Source organism: Glycine max, chromosome 15 (genome assembly GCF_000004515.6).
Source record: "Glycine max cultivar Williams 82 chromosome 15, Glycine_max_v4.0, whole genome shotgun sequence".
Classification (NCBI taxonomy): domain Eukaryota; kingdom Viridiplantae; phylum Streptophyta; class Magnoliopsida; order Fabales; family Fabaceae; genus Glycine; species Glycine max.
Window position 1 is genome coordinate 6,320,476 of NC_038251.2, and position 11,958 is coordinate 6,332,433.

Here is an 11,958-nt window from a genome sequence, read left to right on the forward strand (position 1 = left end):
TTGGTGAAGATTAAGATTCAGTGTGGGTATTCATTTATACCTTGCGTTACGTCTACACTCTCTTTTTCCGTTTTGTTTTGTTTTCTTAAATAAACAAACGCGCCGTGACCCGTGACCACTCCGATTCCACTGCGACGAAAATTATTTATTAATAATGGAAAAAAATGAAAAACACGCATCCATCCCCCAACAAAATAATGGAAAAATATTTATTGTTATTTTTTAACTAAAATTTGCCGTGTGCGGCAACAGATCAACTTGTTGAGAATATACTTAATATATTTAATTTAGAAAATAAAAATTTAATTTATTTTTAAGAATTTAAAATTTGTTTTAAATCTTTAAGATATTATTTAGATTTTAAAATGATATGAATTTGTTTGGATAAAGATAAGATTTAATTTTATCTTTTAGGTTTAGGAGATTAACAGTTTAATGTTAAGATTAAGATAATGCTATTTGAATTTTCTTACACTTTTGTTTTTATATAAAGTCCATGAATAAAATAATGATGCATTTTGTCACCAATATATTTCTTTCTTTTACTCACAACACTCACTACAACAAAAAAATATCTCATCACAACGGACCAATACACAATTGTGTGTGACTGTGTAAATTAATAGAATATTAACACTCTTATTTATACTAAATGAGTTTTAAATTAGTAGTAATTAGGAGAACTAATCTTAAATTCCAAATCATTTTCTTATTGTTTTATTTATTAGTAGTAAAATAGGGTGGGTTTTTCTTATATGGTGAGGTACTGATGTCAGTGTTATTTAATTCAATATAAGAAAAAAAAAAGGGTTATTGGAAACCCATTTTGCTTGTAGTCAAATTACAGGACTAATGAAAATCTCAATACTTCTCCTATGCCAAAAGATCGTATAAAAATCTCCGTTTCCTTTTTACCTTGCAATTCATGAATCCTCCAAACATGCTAGTGATGAGGGGAATGAGAAAATACACTTATACGTGGCTTTCCACCATGAAAAGCTCATCATGCAAGCAAGCTAAGTATGTGTGTGTACATGAAGGTTTTGGCGTCGTGCCAAACCCAAGGGCAACAACAATTGGATGTCAAACATTCCAATTAAGATTAAATGATCCATACACATAACAAATTAATATGTAGGGGATAAAAGATCCCTATGCCTGATTCCCTTAGTTGCAGTAAACTATTACATAGCATCTTCATTCCATTGCACTTGCATCCTGGAGAAAAAATACAGCATCACACAATAGACAACATTATTATGAAAAGAAATATATTTTAGAGTATCAATTATAAACTACCAATTAATTTTATCACTTGTCTTTTCCATGTCTATCTTGATAGTCATCCAGCCTTTCTTGCCTTCGATTCCTCTTCGTTGAGTGGATTCTTTTTTGAGCAATGATAATGGTGTCTTTCCTTTCTAAGATCAACTACTTTACCAAAGATTTACAATATTATCAACCATTTCTCTAATTCTCTGCACAATGATCTCAACAATAATTTTATAAGAGACATTGCACAAACTAACCAGGTTATCATTAAGCTGATCCCTCACTTTAGAAGGAGTTTGAAATATTATATATATGGCAAAATTAATTTCCCATTATTTCCTAAAGGTATCAAAGTAAATTGAACTGAGTGAGTCTACCCAATCCACCAAGTGTTTGAACCGAACCAAGTTATTTTCATGATTTTGTCCCAATATCAAGCCAACTCACTTAACCTGGGGGCTAAACATGTTTGAATCAGATAGACCCATTTAACTCATTTAAAATTAACAAAAAAAAAAAAACACTTGTAACAACATTTTTACGTAAGGATTTTTCTTTGCCCTTTGTTATTCTTTATTGTGTTTTAAAGGCTTCAGTTGTCTGCCTATGTTATGAGACATGCAATATCATATTCCTATTAACCAATTTTTTTTCAGCCTTGCCTTCAAAATAGAGAATTTTGACAATGAATTAATGACTTGTGCATCACTTTTATTTCTTATAACTTCAAATGAACAATTCAAAATGTTATTGAGCAATTTGTGATTTATTGTTTTTTATTAGTCAATCTTAATTGTCAATTTACTAGTTTTTTTTTATTAATGTGAGAGTTTCAAATTTATATTATTTTTCTTTAACTATCAACTCAACCTTTACCTTGAAGATGAGAAAGATTATATTTATTTTATTTTATTTTTTATTTTTAAAATTTAATAAATCAATTCATTTAATCCACTAGCTAACCCATGATGGAGTGAGTCATGATGAGATTTTTTTAACTCACCAGAAGGTGAGTCAAATTGAACTAATATGTTTCAAACCTCAACCTTAATAGCCGAATTAACTCACCTTGGCAATATTTTCTCTTGAGATCGGTAGAAAATAAGGGTTTGAATTTATTTGGACCAAGACTTCGAAGTCCCAATCTCATAATTGTCATTTCAATTTCATCTTCGAAAATTGATCTGTCCAATTTAGCAAGTTGATCCTCATCCAAACTTGGAAAACACCCTGAAAGGTAGAGGATTGAGGGAGTTGTTTTTTTAGTAAACAAAAGCTTGTGGAAATTACTAAATTAGACACCATGCTCTCTAGCTAAAATCTCTACATAATCCAATCTCCATTTTTGTTGTGAAAAACTTCATAATAGTTGTGATTCCTTTTGATTGCTTCAAACCCATGAAAACAAACAGATATTCTTATCCACATAAGCCATCCATTTACATTTAGATACTGATACCAAAAAAATTCATTCGTAAATGCCAATGTTTCATGTTCTTCCTACATATTTTTAAGAATGAATAATCTATATACACACTTTCCTTGCATGAATTAATGTTTTTGGGTGAGGAATGCATATTAGTATCTAAGTGTGGGCTATGGTCCGCATAACGCTTACCAAATCTCCAACGGCTTGAAGGCCAATATTATAAAGTGGGTATTATATATGCATAAGCACCTTTTATATATATAATACATTTCCAACATGGAGGCATGAAAAATTTCTTAAAATGCTAAAATAATAGTATAATACTATTATATTGAATCGAATCGAAGTGAAAGGTGGAGATAGAGACTTTGTAACTTCCAGCTTAATTATGCACAAGTGTGAGGCGCTGCTTGCACATATGAATATGATCATATATTTCATATCGTTCCACCTTTTCATATTTTCCCAGTCTTATACCATGATGCACCACAAAAGGAGGGGAAGGAAAGCTACATATTTATCCTTTTGTTTTTTATTATATTTTTATCCTTTTGTTCCTATTATTTTATCATTTTTATTCACCATTACTTTTAACATAATAATCAAATAATTTATTAATTTTATAATAAAAAATATATCAATAATATTAAAGTTTACTTTTTAATAAGATTTTTTAATTTTAATTGTAATTTTTAACCATTGTCGTTATTTCATAATTTTTAACCATTTGTTATTTTAAATGTAAAAAAAAATAGGATAAAATGTTAATTAGGTACCATAGAATGAGTGACTTGGTTCGTAGTTAAAAATTAAAATTATTATTTTATTTTTAAAAAAAACTATAATATGGTAAATGAGTGATAGGTCATTATTATTATCATGTCAATTATTAATTTATTTTTGTCATTATTATGATAAATTACTATTTTTCTAGGTTAGAGGTCATGGGATGTGTTCTAAGGTTAAAAAATAATCATACTCATAAATTTTTGTGTTAAATAATTGTAAAACCTTATCACTCGTCCGATCCTCCAACACTATGATTAATTACATCTACAGTTACAATGTTTTTACAACACTAAATATCAATTTTTAACTTAGTTTTAGAATGTCGCCAATTAGAGATGTCACATCCTAGAGAAAAATGGTAGGGTTAGCCTCAATTAATACTCTATCAAATCCTATATGCAGAGACCAATTCTAGCTCTAGATAACTACTATCTGTAGATGCAGGTGACAAAGTGGGGTAGCTTTTCAAAATCAACGAGTCACTGCATCAGTGTGATTTATTTGTTCCCATCTCATTCACTAATCACTACACACACTCCTCAGCAAAAGCAAAACAACAGCTCGATACAATGTCCAACACAAAAGTATTAGTGGTAAACTGGTAAACAATTGGAGTATCGTGTAACATGAAAAGAATGGTTTAATTATGTTGCTGAAATCTGCATATGCATAGATCGAAATGAAGTAGTACTACTGAGGAAGAAACAGAGTGAGAGAGTACAGAGAAGATTCAGACAAGCAGGTTAGTGACATATAGTGAGTTCACCTGATCCACTCACAACACTGACATCCCATGAGACGATCACATTTCAATGATTCATTCATTCATTTCATTGTTATTATATATATGAAGCAGTTCTGCCAACTTTTCTGTTGGCCCCAGATGGTGGGGCATGCAAGTAAAAACCGCATATATGCATTCGGATCAGAAATAAATCAAAATGAGAATCAGAACACGAGCTTCGCTCAAGGCTCAATGATCTGCCGTCCAGCCAATCCACCGTGTGTATAAAATCAATCACCTTTACAGGATGCCACGCCCACTATCCTCGCTAACAAAATGCTTAAAGACATGCTATATACTATCATATCCCCACTAATTACCAACGCATCATTAGAAATACAATTATTTTGGTGGAAAGCACAGTGTCACAAAGGGTACTTTCAATTCAATATAGCTTTGGTCTTTTCATGATCCAACCCACACTCTTTCTTTTTCATTTTCTTACCCTTCCTTTGTGGCCAAGTACACCGTGGCTTTACGGTACTGCTTAGACATCGATCAATCTGTCCTCCCTCAAATTGGGTGACCCCAAAGATTTATTTCTTCTTCAAATATATATGCAAAAGAAAAGCTATCTATTTGTATTATTATTATTATAAGAACCATATAATATATATTTGTGTACAAAAGGATGATGCAAGCATTATGTCAGCCTGTCGCTAGCGTTAAAGAATGACTGACACCGTCGAATTGAACAATACTACAACTACATTGAACGAGGGGAATAAACGTGAATAGATTATATTACTCTGTTGGTAGCAATGGCATAAATTCGACCACACGTCTCAATCACCTTCCATTATGATCCAATACAGAACGTCGACGAAGAATGCCCCGAAAACCAGACACAATAGGAGTGGGGATCCTTTTCTCCTGTGTTTCAATCATACACTTGTTGTGTTTACTTTTCTATGTGCACTCCATCATCATTCATATCATCAACAATTTAAAAAGCTAAACAAAATTTAAACCCTCACAAAAGTCCCTGCTTATCCCTTCCTGAAAATTACAAAATTATAACACCCCTCGATCAATCATGCACCCTACCAACTAAACACCAACACACTACCCCCTCAATATCATGATAAGCTGATAACGAAAGCTTAAAAATGGCAATCAATAAAATTGACCTCTTATGATCTACAACTTTGATCTCAAGGCCATCCTAATTAATTAATATCAAAACCGCATAGTATTATCATCATCTCATTATTTATATTTATTAATTCCTCTATTTCTTTTTTTAACATGAGATACCTGAGTTAGAAATTATGTTGCATGGAAGTAAAAGGGAGATATGAGATTCATCAGGAGTTGGAGAAGGATGAAGAAAGAGTAGTGGAGAGATGAATTTGCTTAATGACATTTATAACAAAATTAATAAATTAATATTTATTGATAAAAAAAATAAAAGTTTAAGAAAAAATGAAATGAGATTATTTAGTTGAAATTAAAAAAAAAAAAATGGGTTTGGAGTTTGGAACGTGGAAATACATATGTTGAGAGTGGTATATAGTATAATATAATATAATATAAGGAGAGCTTGAAGAAAATAAGAAGAAGCGTTTACAGTAGTTTACATATAATCAGGTGATGGTGACTCAGAAATGCTCTCCAAGTGAGGCCTCCAGACGGCGACACGTCCTCGTCTTCTGTCTCTCTGCGTAGAAACTTTCTCGGAGAGTATTTCAGTCAAGTAGCGCTCATTAGAGACGAGCAAGTTGGCGACCGAAATGGCGTTGTTATTGTTGATGTTTCTGTTGTCGCTGTGGTGTTCCTTCCTTTTCTTCTTCCCCGAGGAGGAGGACCTCTGGAGGTGGTTGTTCTTTTCCGACGGAGGCGAGGGGAGAGGCATGAGGAAGTAAATCTTGCCGCGTTGGAGCTCTGCGTCGGGAGGGACGACGACGATCTTGGGAACGACGCCGTCTTGGGTGGAGGGGGAGGAAGGCTTCTTGAGGACGTGCTTGGGGTGTGCCTTCATGACGTCGCTGGCCTTGATGGTGCCGCTGATTTCCTCGACGCGGCCGTTGGAGTGCACTATGCGGATTACGTCCAGGGCCCCGCATGGGAGAATGCAGGAGATGCAACACCGGATGCTGTTTCTCATGCCTTCTCTCAATTCTCATAGAGAGAACGAGACACAAGACAACAAGAAGAAAATATAGAAAGAGAGAGAGAGCTTGGTTTTGAGATTGTGTGCTTTTTATGTTTCTAGGTAATGCAGGGAGGGAGAATCTGTCACATAAAAGAAAGAATTTTGTACCAAATGATGCCTTTTATTTTCGTTATTATCTCAAAACTTTTTTTAATTTAATTTTATTTTTACAAATGTTAACCATCACTTCAAACAAGTGGATTGATGATACAGGCAAAATTATTAGATAGTCTAAATCACTACATGTCTATAGTTCAATCAACCCTTAATCTTTACTAACAAATGTATTTAAGTTTTTAATATATAAAAGAATTTAATAATCAAGAAATCTAACATAATTGTTATAAACTATGAAGTTCAAATCTTGGATATAAATTATTTTATTGTCTATAATAGATTAATAGTCATGTGAAAGATATATAATTTTGTAAAAAAAAAAAAAAGCTTTGTTAAGGAATTAAAAATGAAAGATTTTTACTAAAAAAACAATAAGTAATTAAGATGATTCCATTCAAAAGTTTAATACTATATTCGTAACGTGATGATTTTAATGAAAAAAGTTTTATTGATTGATTTTTTTAATGTTCTCTTTTTGTCGACTTTGGAAAGGATGGGGGAATATATATATTTATTTTCTTCCATGCTAGCTAGCTGCGGGATGAAATTCATGGTGCGAATAATTGCACAACACTCTGTAGTTTGGCTTTTGATCCATAATTTAGGTCCCTCACTCACTGGCTCACTCCCTGACCTCACACAGTACCCTTTTTTTTCCTATTGTGAATTCAATAGTAGTGTTAGGTTAGGAATGGAAGGTTGGTATGTTCATATGAGTGGACACATGGCACAGTGAATGATGGGAACTCCTAAGGAAGCAAAAGCTTCGAACCTTGATGGGGCCATGACTGGATGTGCGTGTATCAATCAAAGGTTGACACTTGTCGGCCAATAATTAATATTTACATTAAGTTTAGGTGAGGAGGCTAGTGGTGTGGGGTCAGCAAGAGAGAGAATATATGTATTTGGAGTGGAGTGGGAGAAGAGAGGGGAGATGGAAAATGAGATAAATTGGTGAAGAGATCTTTTGATCAGAGAGTTTGTGATCTTTCAATTTCCCATGGCAAGATCATGTGCGATGTGGTTTTCATCGGAAAGTGAAGTGTGATGGACCTGCACACTTTATCTCTAATGGGTTTTGGGTTTAGGTTAACTGAAGTGCTTTGACTAAGGCAAAGGTGCTTGTCTACTAGCCAAATCACCAAACCAACTCTCCTTCACTTCACTTCACATGCACTTCCCAATTCCTTTCACTTTTTTTTTTCTTTGTTTTTATTCAAGGGATTAATTTATTATTTTGTCATATTTCCTACACCATACATATATATTTGGTTCATATATGCTTATTATTCTTCTATCCATTACCACAATAATATGATAGAAGGGTTGGTAACACATTTTTTAGATTAAATTAATCTAGAGGTCCTATAATGTCTATATTTTTAATTAACTTTCTATAATTTAAAGATTTTTCATAAAATTCTGATTAATTTCAAATTTTCTTTTGTATAATATTGTTACATGATATTTTTTTATACTTTTTATACCCATATTTTATATAATATTTCCAACAATTTTTAATTCCACTCTTTGTTCGCTCCATAAGTTACAAAATAACATTATTCCTACGTTTCGTTTCTACTTTGGTCTAATAAATATATCCCTGTCCTACTTTCAACTAAAGTAAAGTTAATTGTACTTTTGTTTTGTAAGTAAGCAATATGGTTCAATGAGATTATCCCTATATATGGCTTTGTAATTATCACTCATTGGACAATTTAATTCTTTTTAATATTCAGTCTTTATATTGGACTATATCCACGGGACGCACACATGTTATAGTTATAACTTGCTCGCAAATGGTTATTTAGCAAGCTTTCATGAAAATTTTAATTTAATAAATTGTTCGGTTATAATTTTTTAAAACCATAAAGACTTAATTAACTTTTCATCTTTAGGAACTTAACTAATAACCTAACAAAATTACAAGGACATTCAGTACATATTAATTTAGAGAAAATAATATATGTAGCCACTGTGTAAATATTTTTTATACTTTTAACCAATTAGATTGCTATTGATGGTAATTAATTTAAAAGTAATTCTTAACATGATTTGTGATTGGTTGATATGTAATTTTTTTTTATACTGGCACATCGATTTTTGATATTTTTATTATATGTAATTTGTATGGATCTCATCAAACAACAAGAGTGGAATTTCTACGATTTAAAGAGTTATTTTACATAAATTTTACACAATTATAAAATATGTGTAAAAAAATATCTTGGCAATGTTATGCTTACATGCGATGAATAGTGCAAACTCATTTCGAAATTAAAATCAAAATGTAACACAGAATCTCGATTAACAGCAAAAGTCAACTAAGATTGTGTGCATAACGTCAATTTTCAGTTGACAAGGTCTTTATAGACATGTTTGCTAGATTATATATTTATATAATATACCATATATTCTCAAATAAAAAATAGTCTAGGATCATCATCCACCACCGCATCTTTTCTTTCTGCAATTCTTTTTATTTCCAAACAACTGTAAGCATCTTACACGCCAATGTATGAATGAATGAAATGAGATTTCGGTTTTCTTGGAAGGTAATGAGATTGTGCAGTTGAACTACTTTTTTATTTATGTCTTTGAAATAAAGATTTAAAAATAACAAATAAAATATTTTTTAATATTTATATAGAAAATATTAAAAATATTTCACTATTATTATTTATATATTCGGAATGATAAATGATATTTGTACAACAAAATATATAATTAAGAGAGAAAAATGAGAAAAAAAATAATTTAAAATGTAATGATTGCAAAATGTTCTCTTTTTTTTTCTTATTCAATAAAACCAAAAATTGAGAAGGAAAAAATGGAAAATTTTCATCTCGAAGGGTATATCACATTCTTTGAACGTGAAATTAATTCATGTTTATCACACTGTTTTTAAAGATAAAAGAAGAGGGGGGAGATTTTATTAGTGGGAGCGGAGAAAAAGAGAGAGAATAATATGAATGATGTATAATCGCAGTATAATAATAAATACTAAGTAGTAGAAAAAATGGAAAACAACAAAATGTGTAATCCAAAAATTATAAATTACTTTTCTTTGTCCTTAAATTTCTTAATATTGAAGTTCATTTTCTTATTTTTTTTATTTAAACAAGATAAAATTAAAAATATTCTTCTTTTCCCTCGAACCAGATATAACAAGGGAAACCAATACTATGAAATTTAAATTCTTATGCTGCAAATAATTAGATATAGCTAATATGAGTTAGAACTTAGGAGACTGATTTTAAGCTCCACTTATTATCTCAGCCTCCTTCTTGTTTAGTTCCCCTCTTGTGCCAAGTTTCCTTTAGTATATTGTTTTGTTTTGGCCTTACAAAAAAAAAAAAATGATCAGTTGACGTTGTTGTTTCTGGATATTTAGTCCCGATTATTATTGGAAAAAAGCCAGTTTTTTTTAATTATGGTTTCTTATTTTTATTCTGAAAAAATAGAATATAATTTATATCAAAATCGAATTAATTAAAATAGAGCCAGTTTACATAAAAAATAGAATTTAATTTATATAAGTTAGTATAAAATATTTTTACATGAAAATCCATCCACATTACTTAATTAATTAAATGATGTGGTAAAATATATATGATTGAGGGTCCATATAAATCAAATAAAAAAAATTAATAAAGTAACTAAACTGATTATCTACTTATTCAACTTTAGTCTTGAGCTTTTATCAATGAACTAGTAAGCCCCCAAACAAGAAAAACAAGACCAACTAACAATAATGTATGAAATTGAAAAGGAAAGGTAAGTTTTGGAGCCCCGGACTGGCTGGGCATTGCACAATTATTGATTGGGAAATCACAGTATATTGTCATTGTTCAAGACTGAGTGGATAACTTGCACAGTCTTTCATTTTATTTTTTTTTAAAGACATGTTCTAGAGTTTAGCACTTTGGAAAGCAAATAAACCTGGAGCATTAATAATAAGGGTTGATTAGAAAGGCTCCATATCCAGCCGGCTGAATCCAATCAAAGTGTTTCATAAATTAAGGAATTGTGCTTAATTGAGTGCCCCACAAGCAGCTGCTGACAAATTAACCACTTTTTATTCTATGGTCAAGTGCTCTTGTATTCATAATGGCTAAGAAAACGAAAAAAACCGGTCTAGTGTTGTGTATATAGATTAAATGTGCTTGGATAAAGAATAAACTCTCAAGAGAAAATAATAAATAAAAAAAGGACAAGAACGCATCAACGGAAACACGGTGACAGACACACCATTAACTTTAAATAAATTCAAACCCTCGATCCAGATGAAGCCTTTAATTTATCCTCAAAATATAGGCTCTTAAGTAAGAAATGTCACCGTCCTTGAGTCCAAGCACATTGGAACCATTCTTTCCCGTTACTTAACAAGTTAGCAGCGAAAGGAAAAATAGTGAGAACAGAAAATTAACAATTTAAGAGGGGCAGGGATTGTGATTTTGAGTATATCAACAACACAGTTTTGGTACCTGCTTTTCCCTTCAGCCATTGGCACTTGATACTGGATTAAATTCTTCAATTAATACACGATATTGAGATATTGGAATGGTTGAGACCCCATAAGAGAAACAATGGGGGATATAATACGAGGTCAGGTCAGATTGGCCCTAGTCTTAAATGTTGATCAAGTAGTGTTATTGTTATTATTCCTTTTAGTACAAATTGGCAGATAATGAAAATAACATAGAAAGAAGAAAAAGGGAAAAATTATACCTTTTGTTTTCCAAGTGGTTTGGTTTTAATCCTACATTAATTCAGAGTGGTCCTTAAATTAGTTGGATATGCATTGCCATCATTTTAAGCATAGGCATCGGATAGCAAGTGATCATATTTAGCTTTGAAGTTATTATAAAATCTTCTCCCATTATTTAATGCTTTATTTTTCAATATCAAACTGTCTGGCCAGGAAAGAAATCCCTGGCTCCATCAACAAAAACCACGTTGAGGACTTCTTTCAATAAAGAAAACGAAGGTGCAAGTGTATTGGGAGTTTGGGACACATTTGGTTAGAAGAATTGGAGGATTGGGGCGTATGCTGGGAGTTCACGTGAGCTTGAAAAGGGAGAGATCTCTACGTCTTTCTAGCACATAATTAAAGAGTATCCACATAATACTACATCTTAACCTAAATTCAAGTAAAAAAAAAATATCTAGATCTTTTTACCTATATTGTCCTAGGCTCATAGCCTTATTCTTAGCTACTCATGCATATTCCGACGTTCCGGGGGCAGATCAGATAAAGGAGAGATCACAATTAATAGGTTAAGTAAAGCATCATTTTGATCCAAAAAGTTAAGACAATTTATTTGGGAGGCATATGTAGCTAAGAGTATGAAAGAGTAATTTAGTGAACTTTCAAGTTGTGTAATTTATTTATCAAAAATCCCTTTAACA

The 11,958-nt window shown here is 31.6% G+C and overlaps 1 protein-coding gene across 1 annotated transcript; it reads right to left on the reverse strand.

Moving 5' to 3' along the window:
• Positions 1-5,750: 5,750 nt before the first annotated feature.
• On the reverse strand, positions 5,751-6,616 carry LOC100775708 (uncharacterized). The gene has a single exon (XM_003545982.5). It carries the CDS (start codon positions 6,379-6,381, stop codon positions 5,851-5,853), a length of 531 nt encoding a protein of 176 aa, XP_003546030.1. The 5' UTR covers positions 6,382-6,616; the 3' UTR covers positions 5,751-5,850.
• Positions 6,617-11,958: the final 5,342 nt, after the last annotated feature.